This window comes from Carcharhinus amblyrhynchos, chromosome 7, assembly GCF_965287045.1.
Source record: "Carcharhinus amblyrhynchos chromosome 7, sCarAmb.v2.hapA, whole genome shotgun sequence".
Taxonomy (NCBI): Eukaryota; Metazoa; Chordata; class Chondrichthyes; order Carcharhiniformes; family Carcharhinidae; genus Carcharhinus; species Carcharhinus amblyrhynchos.
Genome location: NC_137330.1, coordinates 11094775 through 11120301, shown reverse-complemented (window position 1 = coordinate 11120301; position 25527 = coordinate 11094775). Strand labels below are relative to the sequence as shown.

Genomic DNA, 25527 nt, shown 5'->3' with positions numbered 1-25527 from the left:
CACGACGAGAACGTGCAGACTCCACACAGACAGTGACCGAACCTGGGTGCCCAGCACTGGGAGGCAGCAGCGCTAAATCGCTGTGCCACCACAAACTTAAAAAAACAAATCCACCTTGGAATTAATCAATATTACCAAATTCCCCCAACATTTTTGGGAGCCAGTTTCATAGGCTGACCATGAATGTCTCTGCAGATCATTCCAGAGTTATATATATCTCTATCTTTCCCTTAAATGCATGCATGTCGCTTTCCTGAATTACACTGAGTGATAGCAAGCTCCACATTCCCAACTCCCCGGGTAAAGCAGTTTTTCCCAGATTCCTGGTGAAATAACTGGTGACTATCTTCAAAGACAGACAGGGAGATCACTGCCTGCCCATCAAATCTGTCCCAACATGGTGCAACCTGAAGCCAACCCTCCAGAAACAACCCAAGAGGGGCAAATAGCAGAGGGAAAAAGGCATATCAATCAAAAAACAATTGATTTGGTTTACTGTCACACGTATTGGGATACAGTAAAAAGTATTGTTTCTTGCGCACTATACAGACAAAGCATATCATTCATAAAGTACATAGGGGAGAAGGAAACGAGAGTGCAGAATTAAGTGTTAAAGTCATAGCGCGGGCATGATAAAGATTAACTTAACGCGAGGTAAGTCCAGTCAAAAGTCTGACAGCAGCAGGGAAGAAGCTGTTTTGAATCGGTTGGCACGTGATCTCAGACTCTTGTATCTTTTTTCCGATGGGAGAAGGGTGAAGGGAGAATATCCAGGATGTGTGGGGTTCTTAATTATGCTGGCTGCTTTGCTGAGGCAGCAGGAAGTGTAGACAGAGGCAGTGGATGGGAGTCTGGTTTGCACAATGGACTGGGCTTCGTTCATGACCCTTTGAAGTTTCTTGCGGTCTTGGTCAGAAGCAGGAGCTGTATCGAACTGTGATACATCCAGAAAGGATGCTTTCTCTGGTACATCTGTAAAAATTGGTCAGACTTGTAGAAGACATGCCAAATTTCCTTCGTCTTCTGAGAAAGTAGAGGCGTTGGTGGGCTTGGTTAACTATAGCGTCATCATGGAGTGACCAAGGCAGGTTGTTGATGATCTGGATGCCTAGAAACTTGTCGACCATTCTCTACTTTGGAAAATCCCTCTCTGACACTCAAAGACAAGTAGGTAAATTCTAGGATGTCACAGAGGATGGTTTTTAATAGTCTCACCTAACTTCTACAATTTAACATGTCTTCCACTTGCAGGAACATACCCAGCTCCACATTTTCCTAGATATTTGTTTAAACAAGCCACGCTACTAACTAAAGGTGATTTTTCAAATTTATAGTTACATAATCATAGTTATAGTTGCAGATCATGTTGTTGGGCAGGGCTATCAAAGATTATGGAACTCAAGACAGGTAGACAGCGTTAAGAATACAGATCAGCAGTGACTTAACTGACTGGTGGAACATTATTAAGGGGCTGAATGGCCAACACCTTCTCCTATATTCCAGATGCTACAACAGAGTGGGAGCACCGAACGAAAGTGTCCGAAAATTAGTGGCCCAAGACCTGAAATTCTTTTGTGACAAGGAATCACGTAATTATAACTTTCATGATCTTTTAGAGAACGCAAACGTTTTTAGGTTGTTTCAACCAGGTGGAATTATGAAAATTCAAGCGGGTGGAAACATTGGCTTGTTGTTTACCTTCCAAGACCGTCAAGAATGCGAAGCAAAGCATTTGCATCAAATCTCCACAGGGGCCACAGCATTTCAGCATTCAATGCAGTTAGTGCTTGTAATACAGGATGATGTTTATATTAATGCGAGAACGTGATCTTGCTGGATTATGTACATGTGAAGTGAAGCAAAGCAAAGGAGATACCAGCTGTGCTTCACTCACTATTTCCCAATGTGACCCCATGTGAACTCACCATCGTTTTCTTGAGGGCAATTAGGGATGGGCACCAAATGTTGGCCCCACCAGCGGACCTCACACTCTACTGAACCAATTCTTGAAAATTAACATAACCCCAAATGTCAAAAACAAAACGGCAATAAAGTAATATATATTCATTATTAATGCTCACGTTATAGATCATATAATACCAATGTGAAAACTGTTGTTGCTAAAATAACTTGCCAAAGTATTATTTGATATACTCAGCCAGGTTTCAGCCAAATTCTCCACACTCCCTGATGATAGAGAATCCCTACAGTGCTAAAGGTGGCCATTCAGCCCGAGTCTGCACTGACCACACACCCACCCAGGCCCCACACACAGTCTGTGCGGAGTCTGCATGTTCTCTTCATTTCTGTATGGGTTTTTTCCGGGGTGCTCCAGTTTCCTCCCATAGTCCAAAGATGTGCTAGTTAGGTGCATTGGCCATGCTAAATTCTCCCTCAGTGTACCCGAACGGGCACCAGAGTGTAGCGACCCCGAGATTTTCACAATTTCATTGCAGTGTTAATGTAAGCCTTCTTGCGACACCAATAAATAAACTTGAAACATTGCTGCTTCCATTCAAGGCTGTTCTTTCATTAGGCTTACATGGGCGCATTCATCTTTAAGCAGTAAAATTATCAGCAAATTCAAAACACCAGCACATCTGATGATGAACATATGATGTTAAATACAATTAGACACGCTAACATTGTCCTCATGCATCAAGACCATTATACAGGCAAAGCAAAGAAGTGCTGGAAAAGTAAGCTAGATGCACAAATGCTTCAGTTCAAAAGAGGAACTTTCTCCAATCAGTGCTGCTGCATCAGTCCACAATCTAACATTATCTCATTCTCTCTATTCTGCACCGTATCATCTAGTTGAGCTGGTGATATACAGTGCGAGATGTCAAATAAATGAAGACTGACATATTTCATTTTCTACTAACGTCTGGGATCAGATGCACTCTGAAAGGACAGCTGTACCACCAACATATGCCTTCACTTACTGGGAAAGATTACATCAATGCATTTGACACGTTACGGTCAAAGAATACAAAGTCAGTGCACATCTCCCTTTGCTCACCTTTGCAGGATTTTAGTTTGAGCTTTACTCGGAACACTTGGCACACTTGGCACAGGGTGAACAGTGACCACAGGTGAGCAATGTCTGAGGAACTCAGTTAAACAGGACTGAAACAAATTCAATTACTGTTTACAGGAAAGTGAGCACCAGAATGTTAACAGGATGGGCAGTTTTCCAGCTACAAACCCTAAACCAATCCAAAATAAATGCAAAGTAGGAATGAACAGAGGGCAGCACAGTGGTTAGCACTACTGCCTCACAGCACCAGGGAGCCAGGTTCAGTTCCCGACTTGGGTCACTGCCTGTGCGGAGTGTGCACATTCTCCCCATGTCTGCATGGGTTTCCTCCCGCAGTCTGAAAGACATACTGGTTAGGTGCGTTGGCCGTGCTAAATTCTCCCTCGGTGTACCCGAACAGGCACCAGAGTGTGGGGACTAGGGGATTTTCACAGTAACTTCATTGCAGTGTTAATGCAAGCCTACTTGTGACACTTTAATAAATAATAAAATGCCCTGCTCAGCAGATTTGAGATCAAATATTATTTTGTTTAAAATATAGAGTGGACCATTATAAACAGAAGGCTTTTCTCTGCAAATCATCTCACTGAAGACTGACACATCAGCCATCTGGCGAATTCCTTTCACTAGGACAGAAATTAAAAATAATGGCCACAATTAGATGGTTCAATAACACTGTGAACCTACTGTAAAAATGCAGTTCTCCAATTTTTAGTTAAATCTTTAATGGGTGACCACCCCTTGTAATCACCAGTGGAAACGCATTTGCCCCAGCTGCCAATTCTAAAACACATTTACAGTGAAGAGCGTAAAGAACATTTGAGTCTTCGCAATAATCATCTGAATTTTCTCTGTAACCAGACTTGGAACTACCCTCACTGGGTCTTGTTAGATGATGACATTTAAAGCAGAGTTCACCAACCAGGTGGACTCAATGGGAAGGTATACCAGAAGGCCATGTAGGTCAGAGGGCATTCTGTTGCATTGCAGCTCTCATGTGCAGAGTCCTCAAAAGGACTTTAATGAAATGAAGGGCGAGTGACTCTTATATTAATATAGGAGACCATTCAGCCAGCCCTTCAAACCTGTCCTGTCATTCAGCTGTGGGCAGCATGGTCACAGTGGTTTGCACTGCTGCCTCACAGTGCCAGGGACCCAGGTTCAATTTGATAGTAGCAAATTAACGCAGATGCTGGAATCTGAAACAAAAACAGAATGTCTCGGCAGGTCTGACAGCATCCACGGAGAGAGAGTAGACCAGTGCTTCAAGTCTGGATGACCATTTGTCCCGACTAGGCTCTTTCAGATACGGGGGCGGGGGGCGCAGAGGAGGAAAGAGACACAGGCCAAACCTGCTCCACCGGTCAACACAATCAGGACAAATCTCAGGCTGCAACTCCAAATCCCAACCCCAGACCCCTGGATTCCCCAAAAGACCATAACCAAACGCCCTTAACAGTCTGTCAATACTGACAATTCCTGTGGTACGCTGATGTTTAGCCACTGCACTGCATGTCAAGGGAGCCGATTTGCCTCGTTCAGCTCATTCATTCACTCACACGTGTAAAGTCTTTCTGCAACGCCATCGCTGTTTGAACATTTCCTCCATCTTCACTCTTGCTCAAATGATGGAGCTGGAGGGGTTGAGGCAGGGAGGGAGATATCTTCACCATTTTCTTAGATTTAAGCCAAGTTTATAAAATATTCCAACATGATGAAATAGAAATTAGAATGTGCAACAGAAGCCAAATGACCACTGCTTTGAATTCAGGAAGGTAAAGTTAAAGTTTATTTATTAGGCGTCACAAGTAACCTTACATTAACACCGCAACAAAGTTACTGCGAAAATCCCCTAGTCGCCACACTCCGGTGCCTGTTTGGGTACACTGAGGAAGAACTTAGCGTGGTCAATGTACCTAACCAGCACATCTTTCAGACTGTGGGAGGAAACTGGAGCACCCGGAGGAAACTCACGCAGACACGGGGAGAATGAGAGACTCTGCACAGATGGTGACCCAAGCTGGGAATCGAACCTGGATCCCTGTGTTGAGGGGCAGCAGTGCTAACCACCGTGCCGCCACTGCTGACTCCTTCAGCTGATTGTTCAAAGCAGCCGATTGAACGTGTCAAATTTACGCTGGGTCTCAAATGTGTTCAGCTACTGCTCAGGGCACACATTTCACGGAAAACACAAGAGAAATAACTTTAAAAAAAAAAGTTTTAAAAAAAAACCATGGACCAAGTGCTGGAAAATGGGATTAAAATGAGTGGCTAGTTACTGTTTTCTCTCTATGGCAGGCACAGGCTTGACAGGCTGATTTCTGCACCGTTAGCTTTTCTATGGTCCTGTAGCTGCCCAAATATTTCCGCGTTTTGTTCGGAACACACTGATAGCAACTGGACAATTTGCAATATCTTATTATCCACTCCATACGGAGAGAAATTAAAGCGCAGGGGCGAAATGACACAAAGCGTCCTGGATTAACGATTTAGCACTGAGATATTATTCTACTTCATGCCCTCGACTTTCATTTTTCAACAGATATTCAACCCATAAACAAGGCTGAATTGCTCACTTTCATGTCCAAACAGTGCCACACTTATGACATCTGTAGGAGATTCATGCTCACTGCAATCCCAGTAAAGCCCACCTTCTTCATCACATTGCAGTGTCCGGAACTCCCCCGATTCATAATCTTCTAAATACAACACGGAAAGTCACAGAAACCCGACAGGGCAGGAGGCAGACATTCGGACCATCAAGTCTGCACCAACAACAATTCCACCCAGGCCCCATCCCCGTAACTCCACATATTTACTCCGCTAACCCCTCTAACGTATGCATCCTGGACACTAAGGGTCAATTTCGCAGGGCCAACGAGGGAGGAAACCGGAGTGCCCAGAGGAAGCCCACGCAGACACGGGGAGAACATGTAGACGCCACACAGACAATGACCCAAGTCTGGAATCGAACCCAGGTCCCTGGAGCTGAGAGACAGCATGTTAGCCATTGTGCTGCCCCTATCTTTCAGAGGCAGGTTTAAAGCAATCTCCATGAAAAAATTCCCAGTGTTTTATCTGACATAAGATCGCCAAAGGAATTTGTAAGTTGGAGCTGGTCTCTCCTTATCCTGCAGAAACACTCATCTCGACTTCATAACAACAAATCAATTTTTAAGTGGACCAGCTTTAGAAGTATTTGCACACAGAACACGCTGTCAAATCTCCATACACCGAAAAGGCCGAGAGTCCTGACTTCTCTCAATGCCCCAGGTACCCAAATTCGAACTTTGGCTGTTGGGCATGGCTAACCGACCTGGTCACTGAGCATGCCTCAAGATGTCCTCAAGGGCAATGAGGGATGAGCAACAAATGCAGGCCTTGCCTACAATACCCACGGGCCGCGAAAGAAATGGTTTTAAAATTTGAGGGAAAGGAGAGAGAACAGAGGAGAAAAAAAAAAATTATGGAATAAATCAAAGGAAAAGGGAGGGAGCAAGAGAGAATAAGAGAGTCTCCACTATCAGGTCAGAAGTGGGGATGTTAGTAATGATTGCTCAATGTTCAATCCAATTCGCATCTCCCCAGATACTGAAGCAATCCACGACCATATGCAACAAGATCTGGGCAATGTTCAGTGACGGCGGCATGTTCTCCCCATCTCTGTGTGGGTTTAATCCAGTTTCCTCCCACAGTCCACACTGGTCAGGCGCATTGGGCATGCTAAATTCTCCCTCAGTGTGGCGACTCGGGGATTTTCACAGTAACTTCATTGCAGCGTTAATGTAAGCCGACTCGTGACACTAACAAGTAAACTTTCAGCACAATCTTGGAAAACGTTAGAAGAGCATTCAACCGGTCGCAGCTTAAACCTGTCAGAATTAAGTGGGCCTCCAGTAATGTTTCCAAAGACAAATAATCACAGGCTGCAGCAGAAAAATGTGCATTTGCCAGTGGCACGGAAACGCTGTACATCACAGGCAGCCAGGGGCCTGCAAAGAGTGAACGATAAAACACCTTAATCACGAGCTCGGCAAAAATGTGCAGTACTAGGGAAGTGGTCAATCAGGTAAGGGGGTAAAAAAAAAGGGAAATATATTATGGCCCAACAAAATCCAATCAAAAGCATTCAGAAGGTAGCTCGCAGTTGGCAACAACTTATCACCACTCCATTTTAGAAGAAAATAAGATTCACAAGGCCTCTCAGAAAGCTAGGATTGGGCCCTGGTTCTCAACTGCATAATACAATCATTTCAGGTGTGAAGGCACAAAACTACCTTTGTGATGCATCTTTCATTGCCAGGAGCCTTGGGGTACGCCTGCAGTTGAAATAAGAGACTCGTGGTTGTTAGTGCTGGAATAAATAACGGGACAGGTTTGACCTGTCAAAGTCCCCTGTTAGTCAAGGGATGAAGTCTCACAACACAACAGGTTTAAGTCCAACCAGTTTATTTGACAGTAATCCCGCAAGCTTTCGGAAACGGTGTCCCTTCGTCAGGTGTGTGGAAGGTTCTGTCAAGGGATGATACAGCACAGAAGACCATTTGGCACATCGCGCCTATGCTGGCTCTTTCAAGTAGATAAGCAACTTGAAGAGAAAATGCTGGAAAACCTCAGCAGCCCTGGCAGCATCTATAAAGAGAGGAAAGGGCTGACATTGAGAATCCAAATGACCCTCTGACATCAGCTTTGAGAAAGGATATCTGGACTCAAAATGTCAGCTCTTTTCTCTCCTTACAGATGCTGCCAGATCTGAGATTTTCCAGCATTTTCTCTTTTTGATTTCAGTTTCCAACATCCACAGTAATTTGCCTTCAGCTATCCAATTAATCCCATTCCCCTCCAGTATTCATCCAATTCCTTTTCCAACTATTTCTGAAATCTGCTACCAGTGCATTCCAACTCTTTTGTAGAAAACATCTCCATGCCACCTCTGGTGTTTTTTTTAAAGTCACTTTGCTTAAATCTGTGTCCCCTGTTTACTGACCTTTCTGCCACCAGAAAGTTTCTCCTCATTTACACTGCCAGCATCCTTCATGACTCTGAACATGTCCATCACATCTCCTTACTGTCCCTCCTCCAGGGAGGACAATCTCAGGTTCTCCGATCCCTGCACTGGAACTGAAATACCACATTCTTCATTCTGGTAAAAACCCCTGGACCATGAGACCTGATATGATCCATTCTCTTACAAAAGCCTATTAAATAATAAGAGGTGCGGCTTCTTGTGGTGGGTGGGCAAGGGCGGGGCAAAAGTAAAAAGGTGAAGTCGCCACAGTCCCAGATGACGATAGGCTGTGACTGATGGTGATTTGCCGGTACGGGAATTGAACCCACGTTGTTGCGTTGCTGTGCGTTACGAACCAACCATTCAGCCGACTGAGCTAAACCCACAGAAGTACTTGGGGGTAGGAGGTGTTGAATTTGGGATCTGGTTTCAAAGGGTGCGTGCACTGTGGGATCCAGACACAGGACAGCAGATGTCTTTACATGTGATTTTGGCACCCGAAGCAAAGCTACAAAATGGCTATTGTGCAGTGAAATAATCCACACTCCTCAAAACAAAGCAATATGCATAACACGTGCGCTCTCGGTGTCCACGACCTCCTTACCAGAAAGAATAACTCACAGATAGAAGAATAGTATTCATCTCGTGAAACCTCAGACAAAAATCATTGCTGCTAGACAAACAAAACATTATGACTTTACGCATTAGTTAACAAGTCCCTCTGCGGCTGGATCCTGAACTTCCTAACTCAGACTACAATCAGTAAGCATAGGCAACAACACCTCCTCCATGATCATCCTCAACACCGTTGCCCCACATGGCTGTGTTCTCAGGGCCCCCCTATTATACTCCTTATACACCAATGACTGCGTGGCTAAATTCCCCTCCAATTCAATTTCCAAGTTTGTTGATGACACCACCATCGTGGATTGGATCTCAAACAACGACGATACAGAGTACAGGAATGAGGTAGAGAATCTGGTGAACTGGTGCAGCAACAATAATCTCTCCCTCAATGTCAACAAAACGAAGGAGATTGTCATCGACTTCAAGAGGCGTAAAGGAGCCTCCCATTCATTGGCTCTGTCTATATTTCCCGCGGCAAAACAGCCACCATAATTAAAGGACCCCATGCATCCCGGACATTCTTTCTTCCACCTTCTTCCATGGGGAAAAAGATACAAAAGTCTGAAGTCACATACCAACCAACTCAAGAACAGCTTCTTCCCTGCTGCGGTTAAGACTTTTGAATGGACCTACCTTGCACTAGGTTCTTCTTTCTCTACACCTAGCTATGATTGTCACACTATATCCTGCATTCTCTCGTTTCCTTCTCTATGAGCAGTGCGTTTTGTCTGTATAGCGCGCAAGAAACAATACTTTTCACTGTATACTAACACGTGACAATAATAAATCAAATCTAAGGAAAAGTAACCAACAAAAAGGAATGGCCGGAATGGAGCGATGTCAGTGGGAACTCCCATTGAGAGCAATGGGACCAGAGAATCCCGCTGCTAACAAACACACCGCCTCCCGCCAGCGGGGAACATGCGGTTGGGAGTCTCTCACCCAGTATATTCCCTCCACGTCTTTCCAGAATTATTTTCCCCACGTAAACTTAAAAGAATGTGAATAGCTATTTGCAAACGTTTCATTCATTGACGGTTAAACCCAACCCCTAAAGCAGACTCCCTTTGCCAGATTCCTGATGGGAAAAATGCATTTCCTTTTTTGTTTACTGCCAGTCTTCCCACTTTTCCATGCTCGGCTAACAAACAGTAGGCTTCAATGTTGCTGCTTGGAACAAAATCAGAGTCAAGAAAGATTTGTCGCACCATGGTCCCAGGGATGTATTTCATGGTGACGGAGCACGCCATGGGAACTAATTGGATCGCTCTTTCAAAGAGCCAGAACACAATGGGTCAAATGGCCCCCTTCGTGAAAATTAATCCTATGCCAGTCGCTTCAGCTGTGAGTGGAAATCCAACAGGTAACAATAATCATGCCAAAGTTATAGACGTTCAACTTCTTTAAAAAATGGCTTGGTTCATTATTTCCGTAAGGCTACTGTTACCAATCAGCCTTCTGTTGACATTTATATCACATTGTTAAATCAGGGCACCAGGGCAAATCTATTTCTTGCAAAGAAAATCCGGTCCACACCTTTCCAAACAAGAACGACAGCTTAAAGGTATTTGCGGCAATTAGTTAGCAGTGCTGCACACTTGTAACCACCCAAGCGTACTTCCAAAGAGGCATTTTACATGTCTGTGACACTGCAGAGATCCAAGGCATTCAGAACACAATCCAAGTCACTGAAGTTAAAACAAACAGTCTGGAGCTCACAAAGTACACCCCTGTGACTTCTGCAACTGCTTGGCCTTTATGCTAAGCCGAGGTTACACGGCTTCGGGTTGTGGTCATGTGTTAGCACTGCGTGGCACATGGTTAGCACTGCTGCCTCAGTGCGAGGGAACCGGGTTCAACTCCAGCCTCGGGTCACTGTCTGGGTGGAGTTTGCACATTCTCGTGTGTGCATGGGTTTCCTCCGGGTGCTCCGGTTTCCTCCCACAGTCCAAAGAGCTGGAGGTTAGGTGGATTGGCCGTGCTACAATAACCCTAGTGTCAGGAGGATTAGCAGAGTAAATATGTGGGGTTACTGGAATAGAGCCTGGATGGGACTATGGTCAGTGCAGGCTCGATGGGCCAAATGGTCACCTCCTGCACTGTAAGGGTTCTATGATTGTGTGTTGAAAACATTTAATTGCTCTTCTAACCATGGCATTTTAAAAATACTTGATCAAATCTTTTATATTTGCATTTTCTCAAGAAAATGAAGAACCTCACCCTGCATATTTTCATATATATCATGTCCACGTAATTTTTCAATTCTTTCATGGGAAGTGGGTGCCGCTGGCTAGGACAGTATCTACTGCTCACCCCTAATTGCTCTGGAGAAGGTGTTGTTGAGCCTCCTCCTCAAATTCTTTATTCCAGGTGGTGTAGGTGTCACTCTTCCAGGATTTTGACCCAGCGTTAATACAGTTCCAAGCGAGGGTGGGTGCGGCTTGGAGGAGTAATTGCAGGCGATGGTGTTCTCATCTATTCAGTGGCCTTGCCCTTCTGGATAGCAGCGGTCACAGGTTTGAAGGTGTTGTCCAAGTAGTCAGCCGTAAGACACAGGGGCAGAATTAGGCCATTCGGCCCATCAAGTCTGCTCTGCCACTCAATCACGGCTGCTAACTTTCTCAGCCCCATTCTCCCGCCTTTCTCCTGTTACCTTTGACCCCCTCACCAATCAAGAACCTGTCTCTGTCTTAAATACACTCAATGGACTTGGCCTCCACAGTCTTCCGTGGCAACGAATTCCACAGATTCATACCCTCTGGCTGAAGAAATTCCTCCTCATCTCAGTTCCATAGGGTCATTGGATGGTCAGCGCATGGCTGGGTAGATGGCACTGCTAGATTGGCACTGGCAGGGTACCAGTGTGGCACTGGCGAGTGTAGCCCAAATAAGGCATGACCTTGGACGATCCCATAGCAGAATATCGTTCACGTTGCGGGGTGGGGGCTCATTGCAGACAAGGCTGGATGGCGGGTGCAGGGGTCACCCTCATGCCAGTTTGGTTGAGGGGAGTGACCTGGAAACAAGCACATCTCCAAAGAAAAGTCGCAGACCTGAAACGTTACACTCATTTCTTTCCCCTCCCTCCAGACGCTGCACGATCTGCTGTGCATTTCCAATATCTTCTGTCTTCGGGCTATTCTTCTGCATCAGAGAAAATCGGTGGAACGTGTGTCTCCCCGCCCCCCTCCCCACTCCCAACCCCACGTTGCGAAGAACTGCTTTAGCGTCGCGAGAAACCAAGTCATTGCGCAGAAACCGCCAACACCTCAGCGAGCCAGAGCAGAGGGAGCAAGGCCTTCAACGTGACCGCAGCCACGTTAGCACCGAACCCCCCCCCCCCCCCCCCGAATCACGGGTACGGCTGCGCCGTCAACCGAGGACACTTTGGGAAATCACATCGTTAAACGATGCGGCACGTGCCACTTGCTTTTAACATACCTGGTCGCGCTGTGCCAGAAGTTAATGAAAACACAGACCAGTCGCAATCTGTCTCCATCGAGAGACTCAGCGAGTGGGGGAACCTCTCTCTACCCCCCACCCCCCCTCCCCACCCCCGCGCACTGGTTAGAAAATCAATGCCATCGCAGCTTCCAGGTCCCCATTTGAGGCACGCAACCTCCGACAGAAGGTCTAATTGCTGCACTTGGCAAGTTAGTAGGCCCGGTTATTTACAGTTAGTTACTCAAGAGGAAACAGAAGAATTCAGTGGAGAAAACTTAATGCGCTCGTTAGAAATCAATTCTTTTTTTTTCCCCTGAAACGTAGGACGGTGCTTAAAACCCCATCGCCAGAGATTACGGCTCCTTCGCGAATAAAACGGCACAGAAGAAGCAGGAAGTCTGGGCGAAATTACTCCACGCGCGCTTAATCATTCTGCCACACTCCCGTGTCGCTCCCCCCCCCCCAGCTTTGCCGTGCAAATTATACAGTGCAGAGACAACACATCTTTCTCCGCGGGAAAGAAAGAATTTTTTTTTCCTCGCCTCCCCCCCCCCCCCCAACCTTCAACCAAACCAGCTCCATCATAAAACTGAATTTACACATCGAAGAATTTACTTGCTGTCTCAGTGCTCTGCTGTCTCCTAGCAACCGCCACTTGCCAATGGTTTCCCCGGCAATAAGCAGTGATGTGTACGGATTCTGGTCTGTGTCGCCGCAGCGATCCGTCAATGAAAATATAATTGCATGGTTAAACACCACCTCCCCCACCCCCCCCCACCGCAATGCCCCCTCCACCACTTCCCCTCCCCAGAAAAAAAAAAGAGGACTAACACAATATTGCAAGTTCTTGATTTTGACACGACTCTGTTCAAATCAGAAGACAACTCTGGTCCAAACGCTGGTAAACTAACGCAGAAGCAAGTACGGTAATGCCTCTCATCTCCACACACATCTTTACCTGGGCAACGGATTTCACAAATCCTAAATGAGCCTATTGCACCCCCAGATGTACGCTCCCCACACCCCCCCCCCCCCCCCCACCACCCACTCCGGTGGCATGGTTACCGACACCGCCTCACTGAACGCTCGATGCCTCAGATAGGACTGCACCCCGCAAGTACAGCTTCAGGCCAGTGATTTTACTGCAAAGCTTTTGTGTCAGGCGTGGGGGAAAAATCCACCCTAGTTTTCCCTCATTAAAATAAGCTCTGAAGGACGGTGGCAGTCGTAGCTTTGACTTTGCGTCGCCTTAGCAGCAACGTACTGTGGGGGAAGCAAAACGGCCTGATGAAAAATAATTCTGGATTCTATATTTTATTTTATTCATTCATGGGGCACGGGCGTCGCTGGCTGGCCAGCCAGCATTTATTGCCCATCCCCAGTTGCTCAAGGGCAATTGAGAGTCAACCATCCTGCTGTCACATGTAGGCCAGAGCAGGCAAGGACAGATTTCCTTCCCTAAAGGATATTAGTGAACCAGATAGGTTTTTCCGACAATCGACAATGGTTTCATGGTCATCAAAAGCTTCTTAATTCTTGATTTTTTTTTATTGAATTCAAATTCCACCGTCTGCTGTGGCGGGATTCGAACCTGGATCCCCAGAACATTAGCTGAGTTTTTGTATTAATAGTCTAATGATAATACCACTAGGCCATCGCCTTCTCTGACTGCCCCACGGTGAAAGCAAGTAGTCACTTTTAGACTTCAGTCGTCATAAAGGGCCCAATAGCAGCAAAAACAGACCTAAGTAAAATCTCAGTAACTTTCATACGGAACTAACACACCTGGTATACATTTTGATTTCTGCCTTTAAATAATAATCATAGAACCACTACAGTGCAGAAAGAGCCCATTCAACCTGCACCTACAACAATCCCAGACAGATCTTATCCCTGTAGCTCCACGTATTTACAGTGCTAGCCCCCCTGACATTAAGGGGCAATTGAACGTGGCCAAATTCACCTAACCCACACATCTTTAGGGTGTGGGTGGAAACTGGAGCACCTGAGGAGACCCACGCAGACACAGGGAGAACGCACAAACTCCACATGGACGGTGACCCAAGGTGGGAATCGAACCCGGGACCCTGATGCTTTGAGGCAGCAGTGCTAACCACCTGCGCCACCGGCCACCTTACATCCACTCTCCAAAACACAATTACTATTTCGCAGGAGGAGAAAGCAAATTTTAACTCATCGCCTGAAAAGGAGAAAAAAAACGGCATCAAAGCAAGCACATCTGCCGGCTGTGTTTGTCTGTGTACGTAACTGTCATTCCTGTTTCTCACAATGTGCAGCGCAGAAAAAGGGAGACACTCAGCCCTACTGGTCCATGCTGGAGGTCGTGCTGCACATCAATCTCCCACCGTACTTTTCCACCAAACACAGGTCGATACTCAGGTTGCAGATGTCCTGCAGTTCTCCTCAGAAGCAGGAGGACTTCTTCCCAGCTGTGTCAGTACTTTGGAAGAAAGCCTGATCTGTCACCTTCGCCTCCCCACAGCAAAAATCCTGTTCCTGCAGCGCAGTGAATGCGCAGTCAAGGTATTCGGCAACTGTTTGGATAGTGTGTATAATTCTGCCCCAGGGTGTTTCTGTTGAATATAATTTACATTTCAGTGCCAAGAGGACGATTGTTCAAGATATAGAAATATGCAGCACAAGAGACTGCTCAGCCCACCATGCCTGTGCTGGCTCTATGAAAGAGCAATTGCCTCTTCCCTTTTCCTGTTTCAAATATTTCTCCAAGCCCATATCAAAAGTTGAATCTGCTTCCCTTCTGAGCAGTGCGTTCCAGACCACAGCAAGTTGCAATCGACCCACTTGCCTGTAATTTTCTTTATTTACTTGATCCTCTGGAGGATTGGGAGAACATTAAACGTCAACAAAGGGTTACTAAAAGCAGAACCAAAAGAACCAAGATGAACTATGAAAGGAAACTAGCAGAAAACCTAAATGCTGATAAAGCTTCTGTAAGTATTATAAAACGGAAGAGAATAGTGAAAATAAATGTTGGTCCTTTCGGGGATGATAATGGCGAGGTAATACTGGGAAACTCAGAAATAACAGAGGCACTAAATCAATGTTCTGTTTCTTTTCACAGTGGGAGAGATTTTTTCTCCAGATCCTGCAGGGGAACTTGATGAAATTTGCAATGAATAGGGAGAAGATATTAAATAAACTGATGGGATTAAAGGTGGAAAAGTTCCTGGGCCTGATGGCATGCACCCTATGGTATTAAAGGAGGTGGCAGTTGACACAGTGGATGCACTAGTTATGATATTCCAAAATTCCCTGGATTCACAAAAGGTAGTGGGAAATCTCTCAACACAGGGTTAAAGTCCAACCAGTTTGTTTGGTGGTGGACCCGCGGGCTTTCGGGGTTTGCCCCTTCGTCAGGCAAGTGGAGAGTTGAGAACTCTCCAGAAGGTTAGATCCCGGGGAGTTGGGGAACTCTACGCTCGGGTGAACTGATTGGACTTTAACCTTCTTGCTGTGTTTACCCCAGTCCAACGCTGGCATCTCCACATCATGACTACCATCGACTTCACAAAAGATACCAGTGGATAGGAAATGCACCAATGTGACACCCTTATTCAAGAAAAAGGAGAGAGGCAAAAAAGTGGGAAACTGCAGACCATTTAGTTTGACCTCTGTGATGGGGGTGTTGCTGGAGTCAGTCATTATTAGGAGATAACTGAACACTTAATTCACCACGTCAGTATGGTTTTGTGAAGGGCAAGCTGGACTTGCTGGAGTTCTTTTGAGGTGTGACCAGCAAGGTGGATAATGAGGAACCTGTAGATATAGTATATCCAGACTTTCAGAAGCATTTGACAAGATGCTGCATAAAAGACTGATCCAGAAGGTTAGATCCCAGGGAGTTGGTGTAGAGTAGTAGCTTGGACATGAGATTGGCAGACTGACAGAAAACAGAAGGTTGGGATAAATGGATCTTTCTCTGGATGGTGAACTGTAACTGAGAGCCTTTTTCCTCGGATGGTGATGGCTAACACAAGGGGACATAGCTTTAAATTAGGGGGTGGTAATTATAGGACGGATGTCAGAGGTAGGTTCTTTACTCAGAGGGTAGTAAGGTCGTGGAATGCCCTGCCTGCAGCAGTTGTGGACTCGCCAACTTTAAGGGCATTCAGATGGTCAGTGGATAGGCATATGGATAACATTGGAATAGTTTAGGTTAGAGGGTCATTAGATTGGTTCCACTGGTCGGCGCAACATTGCTCTTTTCTCATTTAAATGTCAAAAATGGGTCAGCAGGTCGATCAGAACCCTGGTCAGCAACCACTGAAACAGTCACCTCCCAAAAACAGGCAGATTCCTATCCTTCAGAAATATTACTTCCTTTATAAGTTGCTCCCACGCCGCCCCCTCCTTCTGATATTAAATATTTAGTCTTAAAAACGCCACATGATTCCCGGCTCAGGTCACTGTCTGTGTGGAGTTTGCACATTCTCCTCGTGTCTGCGTGGGTTTCCACCGGTTTCCTCCCACAGTCCGAAGACGTGCGGGTTAGGTTGATTGGCCGTGCTAAGAAATTGCCCCTTAGTGTCCAGGGATGTGTGGGTTAGAGGGATTAGTGGGTATAATATGTAGGGATATGGGGGTAGGCCTGGGTGGGATTGTGTTTGGTGCAGACTCGATGGGCCGAAGGGCCTCTTTCTGCACTATGAGTATGTACAGTTTAGTTGAGAACCACAGGAAACCATAGAAAATTACAGCTCAGAAACCGGCCTTTTGGCCCTTCTTGTCCGTGCCGAACCCATTTCTCCCTCATGTACTTATCTACCTTTCCCCTAAATGCAAGAGTACGGTGCGGTGGCACAACAGTTGGCACTGCTGCCTCTCAATGCCAGGGACCTGGGTTCGACTCCTGGCTTGAGCCACTGTCTGTCTGGAGTCTGCACGTTCTCCCCATGTCTGCACGGGTTTCCTCCAGGTGTTCCAGTTTCCTCCCACGGTCTGAAAGACATGCCAGTTAGCTGCACTGTCCATGCTAAATTGACCCTTAGTGCCAGGGAAACTAGCTAGAGTAAATTAGTGGGGCCATGGCGGGGGGGGGGGGGGTGGACGCTGGATTCTGGTTGGTGCAGACTCGATGGGCTGAATGGCCTCCTTCTGCACCGTAGGGATTCTATGGTTTCTATGATATGGCCACAGACTGATCTCAAGTCTATCAACTGCCAGAATCCACTACAAATTGAAGAGGAGAATTACAACAGTATTCACATCAAATAGTCCTCCGTACAGAGAGGGAAAAAAAAGAGTCCCTTCGCTCGGCAAAATCACTTTAAAGACTATTTAGAAAGCCTCTCTCTGAACTTCAGCAAACAGAACACAAGCGTGACAGCAACTTCTCCCGACAAAGCAAGGCGGCTTTCCCGCAAAACAGAGTGAAAAGACAGCTGCGCAACACAAGCTACCGGCACATAAATCAGCCCCAGTCACTTGCAGCAGGCATGACTGATGGGGGAGTTAACCAACCAACCAACTCCATTCTGGTCAGGGAGAGACATCACAAGACAAAGCCCTCAGACGTCGCCCGCGGCAACCTCTGAGCTAACTTTAGTCACATTTGCAGAGATCTGTCAACAGAAGTACTTGAGCCAACGTGTTGCCTGCATTGATCTCAGCCATTTGCTGACAGATAAACTTAACGCTGCTAAATTCAATAAACCACCTCTCCATTTTACATGCCGCCTAATGTCCAATTATTTTTAAATCAATTCAACGCAGCAAGCCTCTTCCACCAAACGGGCTGAGTGCGTCCAGATGGAATACTAATCCACAGTTCTGTTTCCGTGGGAATTTGGTACAACTCCCAGTTGGAAGGACGACACTTCCTACACCTTCAGAAGCAGTTACATCAAATGGTAAGGAAGAGGGGCAGCACCGGCGGCGCAACGGTTAGCACCGCTGCCTCGCACGCGCCAGGGTCGCGGGTTTGAATCCCAGCTCGGGTCATTGCCCGGGTGGAGTCTGCACGTTCTCCCCGTGTCTGGGTGGGTTTCCTGGCACACTCTAAAGATGTGTGGGTTAAGTTGATTGATTGGCCATGCTAAATTGATCCAAAAGTCAGGGGAATTAGCAGGGTAAATGTGTGGGTTACGGGAGTAGGGCCTGAGTGGGATTGTGATCGGTACAGAGTTGAGGGGCCGAATGGCCTCCTCCTGCACTACAGGGATTCTATGATTCCATACAAGGGAAATAAAGGCCACAGTCTGACATCGAAAGTCACCTAAATCCCAGCTGACCCTAGGCTGATCTCCCTTTTGAGGAGGAGCTTACTGCCCTATCCCCTTAGCACCACACACGTTAAATTTTGAAGTTTATTTGTTAGTGTCACAAGTAGGCTTACGTTAACACTGCAGTGGAGTTACTCTGAAAATCCCTTAGTCGTCACACTCCGGTGCCTGTTCAGGTACACCGAAGGGGGAGCTGAGCGTGGCCAATGCATCGAACCCACACATCTTTTGGACTGGGGGAGGAAACCGGAGCTCCCGGAGGAAACCCACGCAGACACGGGGAGAATGTGCAAACTCCGCACAGTCACCCGAGGCTGGAATTGAACCAGGATCCCCAGCACTGTGAGGCAGCAGCGCTCACCACTGCACCACCCCCAATATACACATTCTTTCTCAACAAGCCCAGCGCACCATCGCTTTCCCTCACTTCAACAATGGCATATTTATATCGGAAGCTGAACGCGTGCGGAAATCCTTTTGGACTTTTACCTCATACAGCAGGGTCACTGACACAGGAAGCAAAAAAAAAACGAGAGAGAAAAAAAAACTTACTGCCAAAGACTTGGAGAGCCGCTGTCGGAACTCATTCAGGACTGTAACCACGATCTCTGGGTGAGGTATGTATGCAAAACCATCTTTAACGTAGACCTTCCGAACACGCACCAGCTCAAGGACCTCAGTAAAGTAGACCTAACAGAGGCAAAGAGACGAGTGAAAGATCTGCAAAAGTAAACCGCACACAACGGTTCATATTCAACAACCATAAAATTAGACCGAACACTGAATCTGAGCAAACTCTACGGTTCTCAAACATCCGCGTCACGAGTGATGGGCCTCTTGAACCAAGAGCAATCGCTCAAAATCCTAACTGCATACCTTAAGTAACCTTGACTAAGCACTGAACCACAGTTCTCACAGAAACTCTATTTGCCAGCTCAATTTAAAAGCAGCTGCTTAGATTCGCCACGACGCATTATAGTAACTGTAAAAATACAAAGATTAGTGGATCTTTTGTTAACCGACTAAGCGCTGGCCTGGACTCTGGGAGAGGGTGCAAGGGATTTCGGGAGGTAACTGTCTCCTTCCAGAAACAAGGACGGTGAATTGACCCGATTAAGTTTGGGTTTCAAATTACTACAAGCACACTGAAAATTACCAAATCGTTAATTTTGAATGGCCAATATTGGGGCCTCACCTCTATCCGCAATGGTTGTACTCCCATAGTAGCTGATGTCTTGCGCTATTGGTTACAAGCAGCTTCAAGGTGCAATAACTGGAGCATTGTTCCTCACAACGCACACTGCATTTTGATAGCTTTTTCTTAAACGGGCATGAAGGGTCCATACTAGGGGAAAGCTGCCCATTACGGAGATAGAGATGTGTGCAAACATGCTTCATGTCGCAAGCTGGACTCCTTCGAGGGAAGTGCTTTGAACAGGTTGATCCTGCAGTCAATTAGGGACAAACCATTATGGCAAATGGATAGCCAAGTGTCTCATTCCCAATTTATTCCTGCTTTATCAATAATGACACGAGAGCCAACTACTATTCTCTGTTGCAACTTTTGGAGCACTGCAGTGCCTGGAACACAAAATGTTTATTAGTCACAAGAAGCTTACATTAATACCGCAATGATGTTACTGTGAAATTCCCTTAGTCGCCACGCTCCGGCGTCTGTTCGGGCCAACGTACCTAACCAGCATGTCTTTCGAACTGTGGGAGGAAACCGGAGCACCCAGAGGAAACCCAGGCAGACACGGGGAGAATGCGCAGATTCCACACAGACAATGACCCAAGGTGGGAATGGAACCTGGGTCCCAGGCCCGCAGCAGTGTGAACCACTGCGCTGCCCTTAACATAGGGCAGCAGAGGAACATATAATCAGGGGTGGGCCATTCGACCCTTCGAGTCTGTTCTAACATTCAGTTAGATCATGGTTGATCTGTCCCTGATCACGATCCTTTGATATTCATAACTAATAAAGGTCTATCGATCTCTGGCCACAATTTCACTTGACCCGTTATTCACAGGGTCCTGGGTTCAATTCCCAGCTTGGGTCACTATCTGTGCGGAGTTTGCAAATTCTCCCCGTGTCTGCGTGGATTTCCTCCAGCTGCTCCACTCGGAAAGACATGCTGGTTAGGTGCATTGGCCATGCTAAATTGTCCCAGTGTACCCGAACAGGCACCTGAGCGTGGCGACTAGGAGGTTTTCACAGTAACTTCATTGCGGTGTTAAGGTCAGCCTACCTGCGGCACTATTAATTGAACTAAAACCCTGGAACATGGAAATCCACGTGAACACTATCCTGATACTTTCGGATTTGATCCAGCTGCCTAGCCCAAATTTGAAGATAGTCTTCTTCTCGGTTTCGATGCCCTCGTTCCCCCGACCAGGGGAAACGGTTGCTTTCATTTTGCTAGGCCAGCACTTCCAATCACGTTAATCATCTCCATTAGATCACCCCGTTAACCTCCTATAGTCAAGGGAATACAATGCATGTTTGTGCAACCCATTCTCCTAATTCAGTTTTTTTCCTGGAGTTTGGACATCGCCCAGATGAATCTTTGTTGAACTCCCTGCAAGGGTAATAACTTATCTCTCTTCAAGCTACAACTTCAGGGCCAAGTGATGAGTCCATATAAGATTGAGTGATGAATGAAAAAAACAAGTCAGTCAATCAGACCAGGTGATCATCTTTGGAATGGTGACTGAATGTGATATTCGACTCAAGAGGAAGACAGCCTTTAAAAGCCCTCCTTCTTTGACAGCATGGTGGCATACGGGTGGCACTGTGGTTAGCACCACAACGTCACAGCACCAGGGACCCGGGTTCAATTCCTGGCTTTGGTCACTGCCTGTGCGGAGTCTGCACATTCTCCCTATGCACCTAAACAAAAGGTCTTTCGGACTGCGGAAGGGAACCGGAGCACCTGGAGGAAACCCACACAGACACGGGGAGAACGTGCAGACTCCGCAGACCAGCCGGGAATTGAACCTGTGTCCCCAGCGCTGTGAGGCAGCAGTGCTAACCACTGTGCCACCCACCTGAATACTTGGGAGAAAAGGAATTGGCAGCAAAGAACAGGGCAGCTGGACAAAATGATACTCTTCACAAGCGCATGCACATTGAGCCAACTGACCTCCCTCTCTGTGCTGTGAGATTCTGCGAACAAACAAGACCGCCTTGAAGACAGGACATTTAGAGACCCTTATAGAGACGTATAAGATAATGAAGGGGATGGATAGGGTAGAGGTAGAGAGATTCTTCCCGCTTAGAAAGGACAGCAGGACTAGAGGGCGCAGCCTCAAGATAAAGGGGGGGCAGTTTAGAACGGAGTTGAGGAGGAACTTCTTCACTCAAAGGGTGGCGAATCTCTGGAATTCTCTGCCCGTTGAAGTGGTGGAGGCTGCCTCGCTGAATATATTTAAGTCACGGGTAGTTAGGTTTTTGATAGACAAGGGAATTAAGGGTTATGGGGAGAAAGCGGGAAAGTGGAACTGATCCAATTCAGATCAGCCATGACCTTACTGAATGGCGGGGCAGGCTCGAAGGGCTAGATGGCCTACTCCTGCCCCTATTTCTTACGTTATGTAGGAGCTCGAGATTTGAAGCAACCATGGTCAACAAGACAGGCGACAGTACTAAACAAAACTAAACAAAAAAGGTCTTATTCAAATCCAGGCGGAAATAGAAATCTAGTGCACCCATCAAAACCATATAAACAGCAAACAGATTGTTAAAAGAGTAGAGAGATACAGAAAATGGAGCAGGAATAGCAACTTAGCAGAGATCTAAAATCTGACAGTAAAAAAATGAATACTTCTGAGTATGGTACGAGGACATGTGGGGCCCATGATAGGCAATGTTGTAGTGAACTGCAGGATTGTTAAAATGAGTGCTCCTTATCCATATTCATAATTGAGAGGAGACAAAATATGGCCATCTCATCGTGTGTCTGCAGACTATTAGAATCTGTGGCCTCATTACAGAGCTGATTGCAATTCACTGTTCTCGCTGTACCCTCAATTATCCTTTCTCGTCAAGTAGTCTGTATTAATAATTGGGGAGTTACAAAAAAAAAGAACACGCTTCGACCATGACAGATACTTTCGAATGAGTTGCTTTCCGATGTCATGAAGAACCTGGGGCTCTGCTCAGTCACAGCTCCTGGGCAGAGATTCACCAGGCCACGCTGCAGACCAGCGTCATCCAGGGGCCAGCCGGCGAACAACGGCCACGGAGGGATACGAAGAACGCAAAGTCGGAAGAGGTTTACGGCCACGGGAGGAGGCCACTCTGCCCATTACGTCTGCGCCAGTCGAGAGCAATGAGCGAATCCCACACTCCGTCTCCAGCCTAATCTCACTTTCCAGCATTCGGTAGGTACCCCAGCAGGTTACAGCACTTCGTAGAATCCCTACAGTGCAGAAGGAGGCCATTCGGCCCACTGGGTCTGCACTCAAGATCATCCCACTCAGCCCCTATCCCTATAACTCCACATAGTTACCCTGCACATCCGCCCCCCCCCCCGACACGAAGGGGCAATTTAGCACGGCCAATCCACCGAACCAGCACATCTTTCAGGCTGCAGAAGAACATAAGAACATAAGAAATAGGAGCAGGAGTAGGCCATCCAGCCCTTCGAGCCTGCCCCGCCATTCAATAAGATCATGGCTGATCTGAAGTGGATCAGTTCCACTTTCCCGCCCTCTCCCCATAACCCTTAATCCCCTCTCTTATCAAGAACCCATCAACCCGCTTCTTAAATATATTTAGCGAGGCAGCCTCCACCACTTCAACGGGCAGAGAATTCCAGAGATTCACCACCCTTTGAGTGAAGAAGTTCCTCCTCAACTCCGTTCTAAACCGCCTCCCCTTTATCTTGAGGCTGTGCCCCCTAGTCCTACTGTCTTTTTTGAGCGGGAAGAGTCTCTCCACCTCTATCCTATCCATCCCATTCATCATAAACTGGAGCACCTGGAGGAAACCCACGCAGGCACGGGGAGAATGTGCAGACTCTGCACAGACAGTGACCCAAGCTGAGAATCGAAGCAGGTCCCTGGCGCTGTGAGTCAGCAGTGCTGACCACTGTGCCAGTGCACGTTCAGGTTCCTTTCAAAAATAAAGGTGACCAGGCTTTCCGCCTCAATCACCATTTCAGGCAGAGTTCCAGACCTCAATCATCCTCTGGTTGGGAAACGTTTTACTCTCCTCTCATTCTCCTACACATCTGGCTGCACTGCTCTTTGAGAGAGTTTGCTGTACTTTGCCCATTTTGTTACAGTAAGGTTGCAGTCGTTCAAGACTGACAAAAAGAAAAGGATCAGCTTGTTGGCTTCTCTTCCCCTAGCCTTTGAAATGCATGGTGGTCACAAATCGAAGGAGAAAACAGGAGTGGGACATGGAGGGACCTGGCCACGGTGCTGTGTCATTCAGATGACCTACCAAAACAAAAAAAAAGTGACTCCAGAACTACTGAAAAGTTTTTTTTCTTAAAATCATTCTTGGGACATGGATGTCACTGGCTGGCCAGCATTTATTGCCCAACCAATTAGTTGCTCGAGGTGGTGGTGGTGAGCTGCCTTCTTGAATCGTTGCAGTCCACGTGCTGGTAGGTTGCCGTTAGGGAGGGAATTCCAGGATTTTGACCCGGCTACGTCCAAGTCAGGATGGTGAGTGGCTTGGAGGGGAACTTGCAGGTGGTGGTGGTGTTCCTAAATGTATCTGCTGGCCTTGTCCTTCTAGTTGGAAGTGGACATAGAGGAGGAAGATGCTGTCTAAGGATCTTTGGCGAATGGGCTTCTCATCTTTTGAGTTGCTGCTGGTTTGGTTGGGTTGGGTTGGTCAGTTCTTCATTCATTCTCCAAGTGTGGTTGGGCATTGGCGCAGCACCGGTAGGTGAACTGCCCACTGCTGGTTGGCCCAACTTCCTATTCTGTGGCCAGGGACTGCCAATAACAACAGCTGCCGGGCAACTCTGTCTCCGCCTCAGCATTCTGATGCCTACTAACTAATCCCAATGTTAAAACAAATCTTCATGGGCGGGCTCAAGATGTCAGAACATGCCACAGATTTAAAGTTTACACCAATTCGGCAGCAACAGAAGATCTGCGGCTGAAGGTCTGGTTGTATCACAGCTTGGTATGGCTCCTGCTCTGCCCAAGACAGCAAAAAACTATAAATAGAGTGATGAATGAAGCCCAGTCCATCACTCAAACCAACCTCCCATCCATTGACTCTGTGTATACTTCCCGCTGCTCTGGAAAAGCGGCCAGCATAATCAAGGACCCCAGACATTCTCTCTTCCATCTTCTTCCATAGGGAAAAAGATACAAAAGTCTGAAGACATGTACCAACCGACTCAAGATCGGCTTCTTCCTCACTGCCATCAGACTTTTGAATGGACCTACCTTGCATTAAGTTGATCTTTCTCTCCCCCTTAGCTATGACTGTAACACTACATTCTGCACCCTCTCCTTTCCTTCTCCCCACGCACGCTATGAACAGTATGCTTTGTCTGTATAGCGTGCAAAAAAAAAACAAACCTTTTCACTGTATACCAATACACGGGGCAATAATAAATCAAATGAATAAAAATGGCACTGTGTGCAGCTAAACAAACATTAATCACAAGAGTGCAGACGATAAAAATTATTCGGATTTAATCCCTTTCAAATGTTTTAAACACTTCCTGTGACCGAAAGTTCATACATTTGTACAAACCTGCCTCTAAACGTAATATAAAGATTAGTGAAAACAAAAAGCATACAATTAAAGGTGCAAGTCTCATGCAGTTGCTTAAATCAATTCTGGTCTCACCTTGTAAAACAACCATTCATCCACTTTAACTGAGCTGTATCCACCAGAGTCAGCCAGACTCTTTGCAAGTTGCTCTTTTTCTTCTTCTTGAATCTAAATAAATAAAACATCGCCGTTTAGGTCAAGATTTTTGATTCAGCGATCACAAAGAAATCAACATTTAACAACTCCCGATTATCCAGTATAAGGGAAAGCATAATTCCCCAGGATGCCACAAGTTACTGCCCAAAAGACGCTCGAATCTGGCTGATAAAAATCAGCCCGTTCAGATCACCAGCCAACCAGCAACGCATTTGTTCAAATACAGCACAGAGAACAAGAT

At 46.6% G+C, this 25527-nt stretch overlaps 1 protein-coding gene across 1 annotated transcript in view; it reads right to left on the bottom strand.

Annotated features, from left to right (window-relative positions):
• The window catches only part of prim2 (DNA primase subunit 2), a 170665-nt gene that overhangs the window by 120188 nt on the left and 24950 nt on the right, over positions 1–25527 (bottom strand). The window contains exons 5-6 of the mRNA XM_080193236.1: positions 25206–25298; positions 18935–19072 (exon numbers count right to left, since the gene is read on the bottom strand). Of these exons, the coding sequence (XP_080049362.1) occupies positions 18935–19072; positions 25206–25298 (231 nt within the window). The remainder of the gene's footprint in view (positions 1–18934; positions 19073–25205; positions 25299–25527) is intronic.